We start from the raw sequence: 23,776 nt of genomic DNA on the forward strand, positions 1-23,776 counted from the left end.
AACATTCATAGCTGCATACCATCGAGAAGACGCTGGGCCCGGTTCGGATTTTGAAATAGACATCTATTAGATATCTTTTAGACATCACCAAGATACGATAACGATCATAGATGGTAGTATTTCTATAGATGTGGCCTACCGCGTGCCCCCGTAAGGGATAGACATAGATGACGTCACAAACCCGGGGATACCATATAGTTAAAAATTACCCCAATATTATCAAATATTGGGGTAATTTTAATCACGGTCGCAAGTTGTTCGCCTACGTAAGACGCAGCGATAAATAAAATATCATTGGGCCAATTTTCTTTTCTTTTTTTTTTATTTAGAAAACAAACAGCCTTTTACAAATAAGTCTTACAAAAATGACTAAAAATAGGCCTAAAGTTTCATACGTTACTAAGTTGACTATTACAATGAAAAGTAAATAGGTTACTTAATTATAAATTACCCGTAGGTATAGTTGTGAGTACAACACGCAAATAAAGTAAGAAAACAATGCAAAATATTTACTTGAAACAATTTTTCAATTACTAGTAAATATGCCGAACTTTATTCTTGAAAACGGACAAACTATGAACAAAAATGTCTATATCATTAAGCGATTCATTATACATATTACAAGTACGCCTAAAGAAAGAATTTTTAGCATACTGTGTGCCACATGAAGAAATAGAAAAGGTAGGTTTTCGTAATATGCTTTGAGCATATTCGGCAGTTTTGCGTGGGTGCCCAGTTTCTCCTTCCGGTTGCTAAAATCCATTTAGCACGCGTGCCTGCATCTTGTGGAAATCTGGAGGTAATAAACGAAATATTCGTTTTGTAATCTGTCACTCTTATTGCAAAATTAAGAATTAGTGCCTGCAGCATATCAATTAGATTCTCTGAGTCGTGGCAAAACGTTAGAAAGAATCCGTAATGCTTAAATAAATATAATTTACATTCTAATTTAAACACAGTTCAATTTTATTGTTCGTATATGTCCAGTTCTACAGCAAAATTATTTATAAAAATGTTATTAAAATACAAAATACCCGAATTTTGGGGTAATTGTATGCATCACGGGCTGGTATCCCTCGAATAATAGCAATGCGACTAAATTGAATACACGTTATTAAAAGGGTGACGGCTTACTGTCAATATGCGTACGTAATTTGGTCGGTTAATTTATCAGGAAATATTTGTAGGTTAATTTTTTTACCCGAGTTATTATTTATTGTAAATGCTTTTTCTACTCAGATTTTAATTGATATAGATTGTAGGATGCTGTTACTAATCATGATAATGTGACCGAAGTATAAAATACTGTATTTACCTGTGAAATGTTACGTTGTCCTGTTTTTGCCGGCAGTCACTTGTACAGCGCAAAACTGAGCAATTCACCATATTTGTTGAATTGTTAAGTACTACTACATGCACACGAAACACTGATTTCAATATTTTTCCTGATAATCTTTGCACTGTTCATATGTTTCACACCAATTTGACGTTTACGCATTGTTTGTATCCCACCATAAACTACGGTGGGGAATAAAAAAATATGAGACTGTGACAAAGACAAACAATAATAGCGCTTTCTCTGCTATTCCTAGTGAAAGATACATAAGACTATCCCGTTCTGTCAGTTATCCCCACCACTCATGCCATGCCCTCGATAACGATAATTAAGTTTAAGATCTAACCTGTCAAATTTGACATTTGCGCGATTCTGGAGATACACTTGAACGATTTCCACAGGATATGACTTAGAAATCCAATTCACATCTGATAGATATCTAACTCTATCTAACGCAAAAGTGACATTGGCTGCCCGAATTGCGCTGCAAAAGAGAACTAGTTGATATCTAAACTATAACGTATCTAGAATGGATATAGTACGTGTCTCTTGTGAATATCTTGAAGTTCGAATACGGCAGGCTGCCTCGAGTCGAGCGCTTGCCCCACATATCCTTGTTGTGCAACATGAGATTTACTCTCGGAGTCTCGAGCGGCTCACCTAACATAGACACTATTTTGTTTTTTTTTAACAAACCACTAATGTTTACCAACCAAACACATAATAATAATATATTTTTTATGCAAATACGCGTTGAAAAGTCGGGTAAGTGAGTATTTAAGAAATAAGATGCAAACTGACAAGACATGCAAATTGCGAAAATTACTACATACTTAACCAAAGTTATGCCCCTTCGTTTGACTTTTTTTTATTATTGATTGACACACTGTTATAAATATTATTAAAACATATACTGTTTTTTTTTTTACTTTTCTAATTATGCAAATACATCATTATGATAAAATTATTGTTTTTTGATGCTGATAATTAGTTAATGTGGTGTGGTCAAAAGTGGCATGCTTTTTGAGAAACCCATTGAAATCTGAATTATATTTTAGAAATGTATAAATCTACAAACATGAAACAGGTCTGGCCTATGAGTATAATGAGTACCTAGGATGTAATAAAAAAACCGGCCAAGTGCGAGTCGGACTCGCGTTCCAAGGGTTCCGTACATTAAGTCCGACTCACGCTTGACTGCACATTTCTAATAGGTTTTCCTGTCATCTATAGGTAAAGAACTATTTTGTGTATTTTTTAGGGTTCCGTACCCAAAGGGTAAAAACGGGACCCTATTACTAAGACTCCGCCGTCCGTCCGTCCGTCCGTCCATCCGTCTGTCACCAGGCTGTATCTCACGAACCGTGATAGCTAGACAGTTGAAATTTTCACAGATGATGTATTTCTGTTGCCACTATAACAACAAATACTAAAAACAGAATAAAATAAAGATTTAAGTGGGGCTCCCATACAACAAACGTGATTATTGACCGAAGTTAAGCAACGTCGGGCGGGGTCAGTACTTGGATGGGTGACCGTTTTTTGCTTGTTTTGCTCTATTTTTTGTTGATAGTGCGGAACGCACTAGGCCAGTTTTTTCAAAATTTTAGACCTAGTAGTTTCGGAGATAAGGGGGGGGAGGGGGAGGGGATGATCATATTTTGCCTATTTTCTTGAATAACTGCTAAACTATTAATCCTAAAATTATAAAAAATATCATCATCTTCCTCGCGTTGTCCCGGCATTTTGCCACGGCTCATGGGAGCCTGGGCTCCGCTTGGCAACTAATTCCAGTAATTGGCGTGGGCACCTGTTTTTACGAAAGCGACTGCCATCTGACCTTACAAACCCAGAGGGTAAACTAGGCCCGTATTGGGATTAGTCCGGTTTTCTCACGATGTTTTCCTTCACCTAAAAGCGACTGGTAAATATCAAATGATATTTCGTACCTACATAAGTTCCGAAAAACTCATTGGTACGAGCCGGGGTTCGAACCCGCGACCTCCAGATTGCAAGTCGCACGCTCTTACCGCTAGGCCACCAGCGCTTCAGCGCTTTTTTTTTTTTAATTATAAAAAATATATATTTGAGATTCTTACAATGAGCTCTTTTATTTGATACCTATAGATGTAACACGATATAGTTTGAAAAACTTTATTTTTTAATTTTCTCATTTACCCCCCAAAAATGGCCTCCACATTTATATAATTATGCATTTTACAAAAAACTGGCCAAGGGCGAGTCGGACTCGCGTTCCAAGGGTTCCGTACATTAAGTCCGACTCACGCTTGACTGCACATTTCTAATAGGTTTTCCTGTCATCTATAGGTAAAGAACTATTTTGTGTATTTTTTTTCAAAATTTTAGATCCAGTAGTTTCGGAGATGGTTATTTTTTGCCTATTTTCTTGAATAACTGCTAAACTATTAATCCTAAAATTAGAAAAAAACTTTATTTTTAAATTTTCTCATTTACCCCCCAAAAATGGCCTCCATATTTAAAATTCATTTATTTACGTTACACATCCATCTTTGGGTCACAAACTTACATGTGTGCCAAATTTCAACTTAATTGGTCCATTAGTTTCGGAGAAAATAGGCTGTGACAGACGGACGGACAGGCAGACAGACGCACGAGTGATCCTATTAGGGTTCCGTTTTTTCCTTTTGAGGTACGGAACCCTAAAAATAAACCTCACGCATCATGATTCTATTTTATACGCTCCCCTTTGCAAATCATAGTCGAGAATGTATATCGTGTAGTGTTACAAAGTTTAGTTTTAGCTTTTTATCGTTTATGTGTTTTAATTTATCGTCGCTTAGTAAATGTTTTTTAACCTTTTAGATAGGGGCATTTATATACAAACGAGTTAGATAAATCATAATCACATAACAAGTATCCAGGCAGGTGCAAGACCGCGGTATTCGGAAAACAAGACCCGTTCTAGCGAAGAGAACGATACGATATGCACTAGATACTTGGTAGTTTACATCAGGGATGTTGCGGATGCAGATTTTTTGACATCCGCGGATGCGGATGCGGATGCGGATTTTTAAAGGCTCACATCCGCGGATGCGGATGCGGATGCGGATGTCAAGATTAGGTACTTAGAAAACGTCAAATATTACATTTTTAGTATCTTTTTATTAAAAAAACAAACGTTTAGTATTTGAGCAAGAATATAGGTGCGTTATATTTAATAAACAGTAACTTCGCCGACTTTTCTGGATCTAGACGATTTCGTTATAGGTAATGACGAAATTACCTAGCACTTACGCCGCCGCTAAGACGTTCCTGTACCGACTTGTTCAACATCCGCATCCGCATAAGCTCCGCATCGATTTTATGCGGATGCGGATGCGGATGCGGATGTTGAAAATAATGCGGATGTTCCGCGGTTGCGGATGCGGATGCGGATGTTCGCAACATCCCTGGTTTACATTTCAACTAGATATCTTTTGCAGCTCAATTCGGGCAACCAATGTCACTTTTACGTTAAATTATCGTATTAAGATCGTTTCAAAATCGTTTTGAGATCTAAAAATTGTAAAATAACAACATTCTTGAAGATATTTTCTTGTCTTGTACCAATTCACAATAATCTTTCCAATTCACAATAATCTCGGCTTATGACAACCGTTCGCTAGCACGGCTCAGCAACCAAAGAGACCCGTCCGCCAGTGTTGTTTCTTTTTATACCTAACCCATAATAGTCTTCAATTTCAAACTACCCTTTAAAAACGATTTAAGTAGGTAGGTATGCTAAGTCTTCAATTTCAACTACCCTTAACTTTAAAAACGAATTATATAGGTATGATAAATACCAAAAACGGAATATAAACTTGAGTAGGTAGATAATTAATTATTCATTGGTCTAATTATGTAAGAAGGTCATTGGCGATTTTTTATCAGTAACTGGTTATTGAATAACATTTTATACCTTAGGTAGATAATTATACCTCTCTCTATACGGTGTTTTTTATAAAATCCGTTAACTTCGGGGTATGACTTAGTAAATTCGGAAAACAGATATATATATTTTTAATTTAAAGACGAGACACAATTTTGGAGTTAAAATTAAAAAAAAGTATTGTTTAATTTATTGCTAAGTCAATATTTATAAAAATATATTGTCTTAGTAAACACCAATATTGCACATTATTCCAATGCTTTACAAAAACCTTTTTTATGTACGGCCCTTCTGAGGTGAACTTTTCGCTTCAAACCTTAATCTTTCAAACAAAGGCCATTGTCTCTATTATCGCAAAACCGCTAGCTCCAGACTTAGCACGTGCCAGTACAACATTCATTTTGAAAAACAACCGGTATCGTCATAGTATTAAGGTTCAAATTTAATGTTACTGATATTCTAGATATTACGTTTTGGTAGTGTAGGACGATAGACTGCCCCGAAGCGATACGGCACTCATATTATTTTGATACTTAGTGTGGTGCTAAAAATGAAACGTGGTTTACATTTACCATTACATTTACCACCGCAAGCTAATAATTTAAATAAAACAATATAATAAATAACCACGTTTTATTTTTAACACTACACTAAGTATCAAAATAATATGAGTGCCGTATCGCTTCGGGGCGGTCTATCGTCCTACACTACCAAAACGTAATATCTAGAATATCAGTGACATTAAATCTGAACCTTAATACTATGACGATACCGGTTGTTTTTCAATATGAATGTTGTACTGGCGCGTGCTAAGTCTGGAGCTAGTGGCTTTGCGATAATAGAGACAATGGCCTTTGTTTGGAAGATTAAGGTTTGAAGCGAAAAGTTCACCTCAGAAGGGCCGTACTATTGACCTAATCACCCGAAAGAAGAGTGTGGAAAAACAATATTTTTAAAAAGGACACAACAAATTTATCAGATCTAGAAGAACAAAATTAAATTGTATTCGTTTTAATGATGCAAGCAACGTTAGGTCACCCAGATACTTTTTCAAGTGATATGAATATGTCTCGATTCTCGACGATTCAGCAAATATGGTTATCTGCCTACAATCACGTCTATATAAAGCTTACCGGTGACCGTGTTCACCTACATGGGTAAATAGTTACCGCGTAGCCAACGTGCCAATCGCTTACGCTTCGTAGCGGTCGAAACGCAACTGTCACTGTCCCACTATATGGAAGAGTGATAGAGATACACAAAGCAATTCGATGGCGAAGCGCAAGCGATCGTCACCTTGGCTAGGCCGCCTGCCCTTTTACCTGTTGCATTTCATAATCCTTTGTTGAATCATTTGTAGTTCGCAGTATTCTTTTGCTTTTTTGATCTACTTAGATGATTTGATGTTTATTAATTCGTGACTTTACATGGCTTTAATACAGCTCAACTTTTGTAATTTTAAACTGGAAAACAGATCGAAAGGCCGCTCGAAATTTAACTTTTAATCCATAAAGTAAATACTTTTGCAATGGTTTAAGGCTAATCGATTCTTAATAATATATACCTACCGTAAAGCGAACAAGGTTGACGATTAGTCGACTTCCGCAAATCGCGATTTAGTGTAGGTAGGTAAATTATATATATATAGTCCTCCTCATCGTTTTCGATGACGGCGACCCCAAATAAACATCATGGACGTTGTCTAGCGTGAGCCCTTATGTGGCTGGCCAGGCCGAACTTGGTCTTAAATACTCTATTGCACGTGTGACAATAAAGTTAGCCAGCTGCGTTGAGCGTGTACACGTAGGAGGGCTTAGGTCTCTCTTTCCGTGACTGGCGTTTTGTGTCTAGGCTTGTGAGGCGGTTATCCTCAAACATTTTGACACCGTTACCACCGTTACCGTAGGTAAATTAACTCGTTAACGTAGCACATCATAATCGTGAACACGCATCCAATTATTATTTATTAATTCCAAATAATAACATGCTATCTGACGCACGTTTACCCAGAATTTCATACTAATACGGTTGAGTTGCTATGCATAATTACAACCTCAAAATTATGCTAACAACAGAGGGGCTACCGCGAAAATAGAAATTCGCAAATAGCGAACTTCGATTTTCGCGGTTATTGTCCAGGTTTTTTAAAATACTGACTAAGAAGAAAATATGATGTTGAAGAAGAGTTTGCAGGCAGGTACACAATCATGGTTATCAGATACGAGTAGGTACCTTGTCGGGTAGTATATATATATCGAATACATAGTATCCCTAAGTTAAACCCTGGAGTATTTAGACCCTGGTTGTAATGGATATTGGATAAGTCACTTTCATGTTGTAATATTTGATTTGATATCGACGCTGTTTGTTTCAGAGTGTGCGGTTTTGCACGATGTTCGCTGGCAGCTACATGAGCCGCCGGCTCACGTTAGCGCTGGCCACTATTTTAGCAGTGACACCGTGTTTGGCTGATCCAGGTAAATTCATTTGATTTTAACCATATAAATACAAAAAAACGTATTGCTTTATGTCAATTAAAAAGCGCTGGTGGCCTAGCGGTAAGAGCGTGCGACTTGCAATTCGGAGGTCGCGGGTTCAAACCCCGGCTCGTACCAATGAGTTTTTCTGAACTTATGTACGAAATATCATTTGATTATATTTTTATCATAAAGAATTGAAATTGAAATTGAAATTGATATTTTACCAGTCGCTTTTCTGTGAAGGAAAACATCGTGAGGAAACCGGACTAATCCCAATACGGGCCTAGTTTACCCTCTGGGTTGGAAGGTCAGATGGCAGTCGCTTTCGTAAAAACTAGTGCCCACGCCAATTACTGGGATTAGTTGCCAAGCGGACCCCAGGCTCCCATGAGCCGTGGCAAAAATGCCAAGACAACGCGAGGAAGATGATGTATTACTTTATGTAAATTAAGTAGGTATTATCGTTAGTAGCAGAGGTGGTAGCAGCGACCATTGAGATGCAATCCCAAACTGGTTGTGGTACATTTTGCTTGAAAACTTCACATATATTATTGCCTACCTATTACCTATGAATTGTTTCAGAGGGGGTCCCGTTGTTTCCCATAAAGTTTTAAGTCATAATGTATTGTTTGTCATATTATCATTAGTCATAAAACTGAAACCGTTAACATTTCAGGATTTTCGTTAGGTTATCTTATAGATAGGTTAGGTTAGGTTTGTTTTATGGCAATCCTCAAAAGTGACGCGTTTCTGAACGAAATGAATTATGACTAACGAATATTCGGACAAACTATACATTATGGCTTAAAACTATTTGGGAAACAATAGAGACCCGTTTCAGAGTCGTAGGTATATATGCCTTCATAATAAATAGAGTTTGTAAGTTTTGACTTGTCATCGATTATAGTTTGGGTCTCGTGATCCATAATCTTGTCACAATTTTAATTAAGGCAGCGTTTTTGCCGGTTAATTGTCTACAAAATGATTAACGGGTGCTGTTAACACTTTTTATTCGTCAGTTTCTTGGTAGGTGTCAATGTTCGGCCTTGGATGTGTATATAATTGATTATTGAGTGTTTGGGTATAAGTGAAAATTTTCGTAAGCATCATATCAGTTTTATTATTCACCGGTTGGACGTAACTAAACTAACCTTAGATAGAACTGAAGGTTTTTTTGTAAATGATTAGATACCGGCATCTGTTGTTGACTAGGTATAGGTACCGGGTGTGGCCTGCAATAGGAGCAAAAAATTAAACCGTAGGCGGTACTCCTCAGCCTGACCAAAATTTGTTCAGCGACTATTAAAAATAACTTGTGTTTTGTTTTTAGTACACTCTAAAGTTTATTCTAAGACGCAATGTATTGCGAATTTTGTTATGTTTAAAGCGTGACAAGCAACGTCAATCACGATGATAATGGCGTACATTGAAGGTTATAATTTAGTTTGTGTGAAAAATAAGTGTCCTTAAGTTACAAAATAATACGGGAATGTGCAGCGCTGGGACAGTAAAGTTAAAAACATAAAGTACTTGTCCTGGATAGAAGCACTTACCTACTTGATCTAAATCTACCAATATAATTCGCGTTTACTTATTGCAAGTACCAGTTCGTTAATATATTCTGAGTATGATCGAACGATTCAGCATGTGGGCACCGATGGGCCGGATCTCCACAACATCAACACGCCCTGCAGGCGGATGCGTCGGCAACATGCTACAAGGATGTGAGCCGGTGTTTTGTGTCGCGCGCAACGTCGTGTTGATCGGTCACGAGCTCCCGACACAGCTATTATGCAGTTACTATGCGGTTCTTGTTTAAGGCGACAATATTGCTGCAGGTGTAAAGGGAAATATGTTTCATCTACAATCATATCAGTTTAGCCACGATCCAATTTTTCCATCCCGTTGTCTATGCAAAGTTGATTTTTTAATTCATCATCATCATCATCATCATCATTTATTCAGTAACAATATTAAATTGTGTGTGAAATCTTAAATCTAGGCACATGCATACAAAAAATATTACAAAAACCAAACATCATACCACTTCATCATTCATCTTCAACAAATAAAAATTAAATTAAATTAATTTGTCGTAAGAACTATTTTTCCGCAAATCCTTTAAATCGCGTAATTTTTTTTATTCGTCAGCCACCTGTACTTGACACATTTGACCACACATTTGACCACATGATGACCACAATTTTCTGTTAGAACAAATATTACAAGTAGGTATTACAATTTGTGTTTATATGTCTGCTTAAGACAATACCTATTTTAATAATCGGCTACTTAAATCTTAACATAATAACAGTAACAATAACAACAGTAACAGTGACAGTATTAATAACAGTAGAATCTACTGTTATTCAATGTTAAGAGAGAAATAGAATATGAACAACAATGTCAATGAGAAAAGATGATTAAAACGACTGCCAATAATCCTGATACAAGAAACATGGGCCAAAGTGCTGAGTCATTCTTATCCTGGTTTAGTTAATGCGTTCCGAAGTTCCGGTGTTTAATGTCGAAATGTAGACCATTACTGCTGCTGCTGGTGACGTCAAAATCTTCACATTTGCGCGCGTGCGCTCTACAGTCACGATGCAGAACATTTCCCCGTACCCTTGAGAGCTTCCGCTTTTGTTTTGTTTGACCAAGGTCACTAAGACCTGTCTGTAATAGGATAACTTTCTTAGGTAACCCATTGTATTCATTTACGGTATCGTTTTTTTCCGATTTGCCAATTGATGCATTAATGTCAGGTAAGTAATCATTATTGCACGCCATCTCAGCAGCCAAGTTAATATTGGTAAAGTTAAACAACGATTTATAACGATAGGTTTATAGACGCTATGCACCTATCTTAGTCTAGTCTAATTTGATCCACATTACTTTTTTGCAATTTAATTTAATTTTAATAACATCTATATTATAATACCCGTGTTTTAAGCGACTCATGCATTATACACAGGCGTATTCTGATATTAATAACAAATTAGATCTGGATTAGTTATGTTATGTAATGTATTATATCTAAAATCAGAATGCGCCTGCTAGTTTATGTCTGAGGTATGTGAATTACATCTAAGTATATAAAACTAAGATAAAAGTTGCAAATCCGAATTGAAAACATGACTAAAAATAGAGGTCCAATATGATACCATACACCTGTAAGCCAATGCGTCGGGTCACGACTAAATAGATATAGATAGATTATGGTAGTAATAAAATCAAATATTATTGATTACCGTCATTATTATTACTATTATATTAGGCTGTGATTAAGCCTATTCAGAGGAAGTACTTTGGGTCTACAATAGCAAATTGATGGTTTTTATTTTAAGTATAGTTGAATACAATTCTTTTTGTAAATACATCTATTATTCATTACAAATTACTGTAATTGCATTCGAAGGTCTTCGTTTAGATGCCACCGACCAAACCACTGAACACGCGGTGAGGTTACTTTTATTTTATTTTTATTTTATTTATTCGGGAAACATACAGCACATAATAACACAATAAGGTAAAAGTTATACTTAGAACATACATAAGCCAAAACAGTTTCCACTTATAGTTATTACAAAATTCCTTTGCTCCGAGAAAGAAAGTACAATTATTAATTATTTTGAATTTAAAAGTAGAATCTAACAGTAACATTCAGTAACGAGCACGAATTAAAAATATAACAAGCATAATCTAGAATTAGGAAAATACTAAGCACAGTTTTTAATATAGAATTTAGAATTTGAAATTTCAAACAATAGGTACAATACAATAACAATTAGAACAAGACAAGATTACAATTTTATTTTTTTATTACAAGCTACGAATGAACGGAATTTGCCAAATTATGTGTTATTTTTTATTTTGTCTGATGACAGAAACAAATCCTTACCTTGTTAAATCGTTAGATAAAGGTAAAATAAAAAAAATGATGCTACAACTGAAACTCATTGACTATCAAAGTTTGTTTTGTAGTATCTTCTACTACTATCAGATTTCGGGCATGGCAAACAGCAAAAATAATATTTTATTTTTACTTAAATCAAAAAATGATTACTTACTCAAATCAAAGTTTACTATGGATGATTTCATACATTTCGCGACTGTTAAGACGTCTTTGTACTTAAATAAGTACAATCTGAATATGAAATTTAAAACTTATGGAAAAGTAATTTAAAGCTAATTGAATAATTGCTTTAATAATCATAATCGCAATGTAAGGTCAATGTTATCACTTATCAACCAAATTGGATTCTCTTGTGAATACGCTTCTTTGTTTGTTGTTGGCTAATTGCAATGTTTAATTATTAAATTGTAAGAAGAGTTAATAATAACCTTGTCATATAGCAGTTAGCCTGGCCATTGGGCCATCATGTTTATTAATTAAGAGACGAGGAAACGGATGCACTTTGATGTTTTATATAATTATGCATTTTACAAAAAACCGGCCAAGGGCGAGTCGGACTCGCGTTCCAAGGGTTCCGTACATTAAGTCCGACTCACGCTTGACTGCACATTTCTAATAGGTTTTCCTGTCATCCGTAGGTAAAGAACTATTTTGTGTATTTTTTTTCAAAAATGTTAGATCCAGTAGTTTCGGAGGTGGTTATTTTTTGCCTATTTTCTTGAATAACTGCTAAACTATTAATCCTAAAATTAGAAAAAAAACTTTATTTTTAAATTTTCTCATTACCCCCCAAAAATGGCCTCCATATTTAAAATTCATTTATTTACGTTACACGTCCATCTTTGGGTCACAAACTTACATAATATGTGTGCCAAATTTCAACTTAATTGGTCTAGTAGTTTCGGAGAAAATAGGCTGTGCCAGACGGACGGACAGACAGACGAGTGATCCTATTAGAGTTCCGTTTTTCCTTTTGAGGTACGGAACCCTAAAAATGCCAATTTTCGTGATAACCAAAATATCCGGTAATGCCGCCTGCAACATATTTTGATGATACAAAGAAAAAGCCCGAGAACTGCAGGTTTGAACCATTTGTCACCGGTCTGGTTATAGATGGTGTAAGCTCGAATCCTGTAAATTATATATTTATAATGCTTCAAAAGATTTTCTTAAACTCTGAACGAAAATTTCAAAAAAAATTAGTCACCGTAGGAAAACCCGTAGTCCCATGACACTAATTATACTTATAATAGGTGTTTTAGAATTTACTTTAAAACTTTTGTTTTGTTTTTAATAATACAGTGGCAGCTATATTAGTGCCAATGCAAGGTAACCCACAATATTCCTGCTACGGCAGCCTCGACTAATAAATATTTATTTACTTTTTGAACGTGAGACAACAGTAAGATTTACGCAATAACTTGAACATAAGTAACTTAGTTCTCAACTAAAATCAAATAGAAAAACACAGTGTATGTTAACCAGGTCAAATTTCCTTAAGAACCGTCGGGTCCTGGATAACAGTATAATATAGTCGTACCTGCGGTTAGTCACGCATGCGTTAATCACCACGTCGCGTCGCCCGCGCACTGAATCTTATATAGAGAACCAATTGCATAGGCACCAAGAATGGGTCGAAACGTAACATTTATCCGTATTTTGTGGTAGTATGTGGCAATCTCTATGTGGCGTCTCAGTACAGGCGAAAATAAATAAATAAATAAATATTACATCTTACACAGATCAACCTAGCCCCAAACTAAGCAAAGATTGTATATTATGGGTGCTAGGCGACGATATACATACTTATATAGATAAATACATGCTTATATACATAGAAAACACCCATAACTCAGGAACACATATCTGTGCTCATCACACAAATAAATGCCCTTACCGGGATTCGAACCCAGGACCATCGGCTTCACAGGCAGGGTCACTACCCACTAGGCCAGACCGGTCGTCTAATCGTCGTCGTCGTCGGTCGTAAATAAAGATTATCATTACTTTCTCGTTAAGTTTGTGCGGAAAGAGAAGAGTCGTGGAATGTATTAGGCCCCATACATTCCACGACTCTTCTCGATCCGCACAGACTCTAAGAGCGGATTAAACAACAGCAGCGGCTGTTACAACCACAATATACTTACAATAAAAGCTATCTCGAAATTCCACAGCTAAGGAGTATTTTCTTTATTCAATAACTACCTATACTGATTTTGCGGGTTTTGAAACTTCCAGTAAATCAGTATAGACCCATATTTAATGCTACTGAGAATATTCTTATGAAGAAACTTTCTGCACATACTTACCTATTTATTTGGTAGCATGCTATCGCGATAGTGAAAGCTGAAGGCCGCGCCGCGATGCTCCACGTGCTTGCCAATTTGAATGAAAGCATGTGAGAGACATTCATTTCTTCTTTATTTTTGTGGTCACATAATCTTTACATATACTTAGTATTATAGGTACAGAAATAAAATAATTCTAAAATATGCAATTATACATACGTACTTTGTTGTTTACCATTTTTCTGTTAATTCATAGCACAGAATTAATAACTAAAGTGAAACCAAAACATTATTTAAAAGCAGGGACGTATTATATTTCAATTGTTTAGAATATGATTAAAACTTTTACGCTATTCTTTCTGTAGGCCTTTACTGACGCAACATATTTATTAAAAAAAATAATACATGCAAATTTGAAAATAACCGAAGATAAAATACCAGAAAAACACTTTCAAATAGAACATTGAGGTTGACAGGATCACATGTGTAAAGAAACCGAAAAAGCAGTTAAATAAAGGTTTCCTCTTTATAGAATTTCAAGTACATCGTTAAATGTCAACACACCAAACTGTCCGCTTATTGATTCATCGAATGACAAATGTGTTCTATAACCGACGTGTTCAATACAGAACATTTGCCTTCATGGTAGTTTGGGTAGACATATGCGTGGGCATACGGAAATACTAGCAGCTCTACAATGACCACCGTAACTACATTTGAAATCTCGTTCAATTTTGTACTATATTATATGAGAACAAGGTACACTATTGATTTAGTATTCAAATTTAGTTACTGCATCGCGCTTAGACAAAGTACGGTAGGATATACTTGTTCAAGATGAGATACAAAATTAATGTGATTTGCTTCCTGCTGAACAGGATTTTTTGTATATTTTCAACCTGATATAAGTACTCGTATTTACATATTTTTTGTTCATGCATCGGCACGGCACTACAAATTAGTTTCTAAATTCCAGACTGTCCAAATTTGATCGCGCAATTGTTAGGTGAGTAATTCCCAAAATTCATTTTTTTTTTCGATAAATATGTTTCATTGCTGGACTGTTAACCGTCCGTGTAGGTTTAAAATTAGGCTTGTAGGTACTATAAATTCCTCTAAAATTACGGACGCTGTTTTAATTTTTATATTTAGGTAATAGTCGCTTTAGGTGTAGGAAAACATCGTGAGGAAAAATGCGTTTTACATGTTACAAAAGAATTAAAGGTGTGTTCATGATTGGTGCCGTTAACATAGGCTGATGAGCTTGATGATACCTTTAAATAGTAGTAATTAATTAGACACCGTGTAACACATAATGCACAACTCCATAATCTGTGATGTACATATTATAATAACTAAATACTTGTTTATTGCATGTTAACAGGCAGTCATCACTTCCTTATTACTATTCAAATGAAACTGATGCTATATTTATCTAAGCTGCTTAAAGAATGGCCGCTATGGCGGTTTTATTTGTTTAAATCATTTAAGTAAGATTTGTTTGGCGCTTTAATTATTTAAATAAAATAATTACTAGTACTTATTACTAATATTACTAGAACTTAGTTATATTATTAGTACTTGTTAGGATCCAGGAAAATATAGAATAGAGGTAATATTTTAATGTGAAAAAAGGCTATCGCTAATCATAAATAAATGTCTTTACAATGCCATCAAAAATTCCAACTTTCTATACGATATCAAAAGTTTATATATCAATATTTATAACTAATACAACTACCTAGGCATTGCCAATATAGGTACCTCACGTCTTGACTTTTTGACCATCCATAACTCACGTTAAATATCTTTCATTGAAATTGAGTTTAACCGTATTCATCGAGTTGTAATTGAATGGGGCGTATCAGGCATTAAATATTAATAATTTTGGGTCTTTCAGTGATTTGCTACTTGAATAAATCAACCGATCGACACGACACTCAATTTAGAGTTTTACCATTTTTGTAAATTGTAAGTAATTGTGAAATGAAAACCAGCGCCATGGCTAAGTGTCTTAGACATCGGCATATGCTGAGTGGCATCCATTTTGGTGTTAAAATATATTAGAATAAGATGTATTATAGGTTAAGTTTTATATTTTACACCAAATAAAGTTTTTCTATTTCTATTTCTAAATTTATAAAATTACAAAGGCTTTTATTTACTTAATTAAATATGTGCGACGACGTGCCCTATCTTATCTACTAGTTTTAAAATAACTCGAACTAGGTCCGAATTAATAAAAGTAAAGGAAAAATTACACAAAAAAGCCCACCACGGCACGGTAGGTACTGAAGATTATATCTAAGCGAAAAAGTATATAATGAATGTCCGTAATATTTTTCTTATTTAAGAAAGAGTTAACAGAGGATTTTAACGATTTCTATGGAGGTTAACTCCTTAATGAAGAGTGTTAACTACTGGTAATATTTAATCTGAATAAGAACTCATTGTCGTCATTAAAATTGTTGGGATATTTTTGAGCGCTTTAGTGACAAGCCAATAATATAGGTATGTGGACAGTCACTAAGAGATAAAGTAAAAAATAAAACTTGTAAAAAATAGAATTAATACGTTATAAAAAAAGAAACCACATATGTATAACCAGGCAACCGCAACTAAAAACTATCAATTAGGTATGTCCGTTTTTTTTTAAGATTTTAGCGTGCTTATATAAAATTGTACATCACTATTATTGTCTATTATCAATTTGTCATATAATTAAATGAGTAAATAAAGTACAATTTTAAATCCGGAACCGTGCCTACATCATCCGATGCTCACACGAAAGAATAAAAAATAATTACATCCAATCCAATTTAGTTATTGAAGCGAGATCGTGATGTGTGTTATGAGATCATTTTGTAACAAAAAAGTTTTATTAGGGCAAAAACAGCTATCCGCGATATAATTTGTCCTGCTTGAGTATACCGGATTCAGTTTTTGTTCCCGGCTGACTACACCCTCCGACGCCTAATAGCATGTCATTATCTTAATCTTGTTGGCCATATAAATAGTTATATTCATTTTATTTACCGCATGGATGAGAGATGAGAGGGAAAGGGCTAGTTGTAAGTATTCTTACCGCGGCTCAGTGTTCGTTGGCAGTTTTTAATGTCGATCTTTGTAAATCTATTTCAATATATATGAACATTTTCATAGAATAGAACCATTATTCTTATTGAATGGACGAGCGCGAGAGAGTTAAGTTCTTGAAAAAATCGTAACGTGGCCAGTGACCATGAGATCTATAGCTAGGTAGTAATATGCGTAATCGGAGAGCGCTCTTGCATTGGTTTGCCCGATCATGTGTCATAATCAGGTCATAATGTAATCGTAACTTAGGTACTCAAAAAATGGGGCTCAACTTTTTCACATAATATATATGACGAAGTTCAGGTTTGACAAGTATGACATTTACGATGATAACAGTGACATGGCAGTATTTCAAACGCGAAAGTAGTTAGCCCAGCCGCTCCCGGTATTCGCCTACACAGCTGTCATCGCAACGTTGACAGTTAAGAGATATCGCATCATGTGGTAACATTGTCTGTCTCTTTATGAGTCAATCAACTGATCGAATCGGCTGCAATCAGCAATACAAAATCTTATGTGCCGCTCTAATTTCTAAAACGGTTAAAATAACTCGTTTATTCGCTGAATTCTAAGTAATTTTACTTTCCTTATGTTCTCTTCATCGGCGTATTAGCCATATAATAGCCATTACCCACATCAGTTTATACGACCCCTTTTTCATCGCATTGAAGATTAAAGATCGTGTAAATGCTAGTTGCAGGTAACATATATTCATCAATTTAGAACGAGATTAACCTTTAATAGATGACCAATCGTTGGCCTTTAGGCAAGCAACAGCCTGATTTATATGCTAGCATCGTATAACGAGTAGCAAGAGCATTTATATTAATCACTTACATTTAATACAGGCATCATTATCATGCGCCAGTTTAATTGATTACATTTTATCCCTAATTGTAAATCGACATAGTCAATCACGAGCTAAATTGCTAATAAGACCTAATTCTTGAGAAAAATCTGTGGATTAGTAAAGAAAAGTTTATTAAAAAAAGAGCTCGACGTTACGTGAGAATTCTAACAGAGAAGTAAAATGACACCTTAAAAGGTTAATATAAAAATTCAAGTACCAATAACATGACAGCTGTTATTATTATAAGTAAACAGTAAGCGGCTGAAATACTTTAAAAAATGTCCCAATTTAACTGTATTGTACTGTACTTTCATCTGTACGTAGTCATAATAATAATTTGTATTTATGTATTACTAGCTTTTGCCCGCAGCTTCGCACGCGCAGGAGAGTTTTTTTAATTTTTTTTTTTATGAATTTTGAAAAATCCTTTCTTAGTGGACCCCTAGACCTTATAAGGAACCTACTTGCCAAATTTGGACTTTCTAGTTGCTGATGCGTTGATTTAAGTCAGTCAGTCAGGTCTTTCAGGAAGCGCTGGTGGTAGCGGTAAGAGCGTGCGACTTTCAATCCGGAGGTCGCGGGTTCAAACCCCGGCTCGTACCAATGAGTTTTTCGGAACTTATGTACGAAATATTTGATATTTACCAGTTGCTTTTCGGTGAAGGAAAACATCGTGAGGAAACCGGACTAATCCCGATAAGGCCTGGTTTCCCCTCTGGGTTGGAAGGTCAGATGGCAGTCGCTTTCGTAAAGACTAGTGCCTACGTCAAATCATGGGATTAGTTGTCAAGCGGACCCCAGGCTCCCATTTGCCGTGGCAAAATGCCGGGATAACGCGAGGAAGAAGAAGAAGTCAGGTCTTTCACGTTTATATATATAGATTATGTTTGCGTTGAGTATTTCACCGAAAAGCTATAAAACATGAGAAATAGCTGACGTACCTAGTAATATTATATTTTGAAATAAGAGTAGAAGCTTTCTTATTTATTTTCTCTAATACTTAGGTCATACTGAAAATTCCTGGACTGGCCACTTAGAAAAAATAAGTTTTCTCATATATCAGAATCCAGAAAGTTTCAGTATGACCATGATAGATAGCAGGGGCTATTGCTACAGTACATTTAAGTAGATAGAACATTTGAAATATTCCAGATGACTTTCATTGAATGGTGATATAGTATTGAAAAGTTTTTTTAATTAAGTATGTATTATATTCACAATATATACTTAATTAAAAAAACGTATCAATACAAGGAGATATAGGTATATATAGTCTATATTGCAATCATAAATAGGCGTGTTATGAATTTTTATAACCTGCCTCAGATATTGTAGCGTATACCTAAACTTCTGCACGACAAATGTAAGTACCTTGACACAGTACTAACACCATCAACCGTATCATGACTTAATGGGACTCCATAGAAAAAGTTCATTATGTAAAGTATGTGTACCGACAATAGGAATGAATTAAATTAACATCGAGATATAAGTACAAATGCCCCAAAATTTAAGCGAAGCATTTTACCGTTTACTTAATCGCGTTACAGTTTGTTGTGATATTTGCATATACAAATACACACACACATATTACACTTACGTCAAGTTACAATGTGTTGGTGTATGTATTTCGGCAAAAAAGGCGAAATGTTTAACTCTCCACATCGAGGAGACGAACCGCTACATGTATACTTAGGTCATACTGAAAATTCCTGGACTGGCTACTTAAAAAAAATAAGTTTTCTCATATATCAGAATCCAGAAACTTTTAGTATGTCAATCACTATCAAAAACAACGCAATAAAGTATGTATAGTCAATGTACTGATCAAAATTGTTTCTCTGTACTTAGCAAATAAACTAAGAACTTTATTGATTAGTCCATGTTTTCCCACACTCGCAGTTAGCCACAGCTGCTACTACGCTCGTGTTACAATGTGCAAAAAATGTGCAATATGTGCACTATTTTATTGCCCACTGTAAACTTTACATTAGAATGGAAATTGGTTCACACGTCATTGACATGTTTGTTATAAACATATTTTATGGGCTTCATGCAACTTTCATGACAAAGGAGACCAATATTTATAAGTCATATTGGCAAGGTGCGAAGTCGGTGGAGGGGGAAGTGGCGCTGATCGTCACAAACACAGGTAATCTTATGGAATGGCCGCCATTAGTAGTAGTGGCAGCCGCTTGAATTAATTTTACTCCATAAGATTTAACGTAGAAAGTCTGCCAAAATGAGCACCAGTCGTGCACCTAGCGAAGTGTTTGTAGTATATGTTGTCAAATGCGACCCAAAGTCTTTAAAAAATAGTTTTGCAATCTGTTTGCCCTTTTCTATCATCACAGGCTATTTGAAAATAGGCTATCTGGGAAAATTCTGTGAAATACATTACCGACATATGTTATATAAGTATCGATGTTTTGAGACTATGCAGCATTTAAAATTACTCGAAGCTTTCAGAAAGTGTTTATGTTCACCCTCCTACCAACACTTGTTTTAATGTCTCGTCTTGTGGATCTAGTAAGACGAGGCTTGACCATGTTGAATCTCAGAATTCCCATGATCTTACGACATTATAATTTCACTGGTTTCGTAATTATAAACTGTATCGTGACTGTACCAATAGAATACTTATATAAGTCCACATCTTCTAGGTGGTGACTATGATGATCATGATGCTCTTGACCGATTTCAGCCACAGCGAATGTGAGCTCTGGAGTATGCAATATTTAATTCGCGTTATTATTAGAGTGTAGGTGATACACTCTCTGGCCCTTAGGTGGTTTACATACTCTCTTCGTGCTAAATGTAATACTCGAGCGCATTCTAGGTACTATTAGGTATTGTTGTGTGCAAAAAGTTTAAATACATAAATAAATGACTATGCAAGTTTATAAAGTCTGGAAAGATATTTACGATATATATAAATGTGAAGTTGACGACAAGTGTCCTACAATCACTTTTAGAAGGGACTGTTACGCCACACTTTATGCCATGCCTGTAACAAGTTTAAATCAATAAAGTGTTTTACAGCAATATTTCATACAGGCCTGGCCAAGTACCTACTGGGGTCGTAGGATATTCACAAAAAAGTTGTTTATGTTTCTTGTGTGTGTTTATAGTACTATTTACATATAAATACATAATAGCAATAAACAGTTTTTGTATACATAGTAGATATTGATTTAGTAATAAGAAACAATTACTAATCATTTTCAGCTGTTAGGGACTAGCGTATCATCAAAGTATTTGTTTAAATCATGAATCTAGTATTAAACTGGATTGGACATGAGTGGTGGGGATAACTGACAGAACGGGATAGTCTTATGTATCTTTCAGTAGGAGTAGCAGCGAAAGCGCTATTATTGTTTGTCCTTGTCACAGTCTCGCATTTTTTTTTATTCCCCACCGTAAATTGGTATGGATTATGGTGGGCAACAAATAAATTCGACCAATCATAGCATCGTATTGCGTACCCATGTTTTGTCCCTCACGTAGGCACGCGTAGACCACTTCTATAGGATGCTACCTTCTATGGTTTAAATCAAATTGTTGAAGTAGGTTTAACGTATGTATTATTAAAAATAAAAATATTTAGAACAAAATCGTCCCCGGGAAAAAAGGTCAGTAAAGATTCCATTTTCATTAAATAGCCAAAAGCAAAGAGAGAATTCCTGGGTGCGTATTAATCCAATCATTTACGCTCCTACTGTCGAGACTGATAGAGAGACACAAAGCGTTTCGTTGTCGTAGCGCAAGCTGCGCAAGCGATTGTCACCTTGGCTAGGCACCCTATTACTAAGACTTCGCTGTCCGTCCGTCCGTTAGTCTGTCACCAGGCTGTATCTCATGAACCGCGACAGCTAGACAGTTGAAATTTTCACAAATGATGTATCTCTGTTGCCGCTATAAGAACAAATACTAAAAATAAATTAAAATAAATATTTAAGGGGGGCTCCCATACACCAAACACGATTTTTTTGCTCTATTTTTTGTTGATGGTGCGGAACCCTCCGTGCGCGAGTCCGACTCGCACTTGGCCGGTTTTTTATTTACCATTCAGCCTGATCGAAGAAATCCATCGAATCTGTTATACTTACATAGGTCAGATTGCTTCTGGTGAACTTCAAGTTGAAATACTTCAGAAAAAAAACCGTTGCATCTATCATGTATGCTTATATTTATTTTACTTTAATTTGTTGTACCATTGCCAGTATTTTTAAATTACTTATGAGAGTATATAGGTCAAGAATTCAACTGGCATTGATTGATACATTATGATAGACACTTCATCAAGAAAACTTTTATATATTTTATTGCAGCGGTCTTCGTGGAAAAACTATCGATTCAATTGCACTGTAAATCTTAATCTTCATTGAATTAAATATGGTTCAATGTGAGCCATTAATTTATGTCAATAAATGATGTATATCCTTAACATTTGAAAATATATTCAAACTTATAAGCAGTACCTAGGTATGTATATGATAAGTATTTTACATTAAACTTATCAAATAAAACTTTATTTATTAAAGAGTTTGAAATGTGTCTTCATTATTTATGACTTGTCAAGATTAATTATTTTACAAGCTAAATAGATAAATCAAACAATAGACGATTATGGCTGGTTATAACTTATAACTAACTTATAGGGACCAAATAAGTAATATGGGTATTTACATAAACAGCCTTGTCACTTAATTTATAGCTGTAACGTTAATTTTTCGGAATTTCCTTAGGCAAGAAATCATGTAGGTATATTAAATTTCATTAAATTGGTACTTATAGCAACGGGTGGTTATTCTCAGTACCTTCTATCAGTTTGTGGCGTCTCTTCCAGCTGTCACTGTCGACGACTTGCCACATAATTCTAACAGATGGCGTTAGTGAGGTAGAAACCTACATCGCACTTACGGAGTTTCAAATGTGACTTACTATAGGTATATACTCCTTCTAACTCTCAGTGGACTTCGGTCCCCAGGCATAACACTCGCCTGGAGAGAGTACTCTCTATTGCCCTCTCTCTACCTTTCCCTAAAGTTTGTTACCGTATGGTCAATACGACTAAATTATTTTAAATAAAGCAACCTACCTAATTTTACAGTAAGGTATGGTTAGGTAGCACAATGTTTACCAATAAAATCAAACTTATACCTAAGTATGTCTAAATAATGAGAGTACTTTCCTGCGCAAATACCATAACGAGCTAATATATAGGTAGGTACCATATAAATGTTATGCTTGTAATCTTTAGTCCAGCCATCTATAAAATAACACGAAAAGACATACATAAATAAATTCTTAACAACTATTTCTTAATAAAAAAGTATTGCAAATTTTATGCGTTTTTATATGGCAGGTAAGAACAAAAAAAGTAATACTTTTATTTTTAAAAGGCACATACACCTGTTTGTTGCTTGAAGTTCATAACGGGAGTTACATAAGTTAAATACTGGGAATAACCCAATGGTGTCCGGAATGCAATATTCTGATGTAAAAGATAGCCGTGCACAACTATAGGACATCTTTTTACATGTAATTACATACATTTATTCGCAATTATGCAATTGTCAATTCATGATAATCATGATTTAACGGCATACTTAAATTAGTTATATGGAAGGTAAAACGTTACGAACATTACAAGTGTGGGAAAAAGTCGCAACTGCACTATTTACTATCGCTGGTTACTCGAAGCAACATAGGTCACAGCCTGTATGACCTTTATACAGAACTCGATGGCATTTTTATGATTAGTCATAATATGCATACCTGAATTCTCGAGTGCGTAACAAGCTGCTTATTACTGATGCATCTCGGTTAGAGCGGACAGAGCAAGGCCTCGATCGGATCGCACATATCTAGAACAGCCATCCGCAAAAACACGACCC

General features: G+C 35.3%; 1 protein-coding gene across 1 annotated transcript in view; it reads left to right on the forward strand.

Moving 5' to 3' along the window:
* LOC134652947 (dual oxidase) overlaps positions 1 to 23,776 on the forward strand; it is a 60,198-nt gene that overhangs the window by 4,824 nt on the left and 31,598 nt on the right. The window contains exon 2 of the mRNA XM_063508185.1: positions 7,621 to 7,723. Coding sequence (XP_063364255.1) covers positions 7,639 to 7,723 — 85 coding nt within the window. The 5' untranslated portion in view covers positions 7,621 to 7,638. The remainder of the gene's footprint in view (positions 1 to 7,620; positions 7,724 to 23,776) is intronic.

This window comes from Cydia amplana, chromosome 12 (genome assembly GCF_948474715.1).
Source record: "Cydia amplana chromosome 12, ilCydAmpl1.1, whole genome shotgun sequence".
Classification (NCBI taxonomy): domain Eukaryota; kingdom Metazoa; phylum Arthropoda; class Insecta; order Lepidoptera; family Tortricidae; genus Cydia; species Cydia amplana.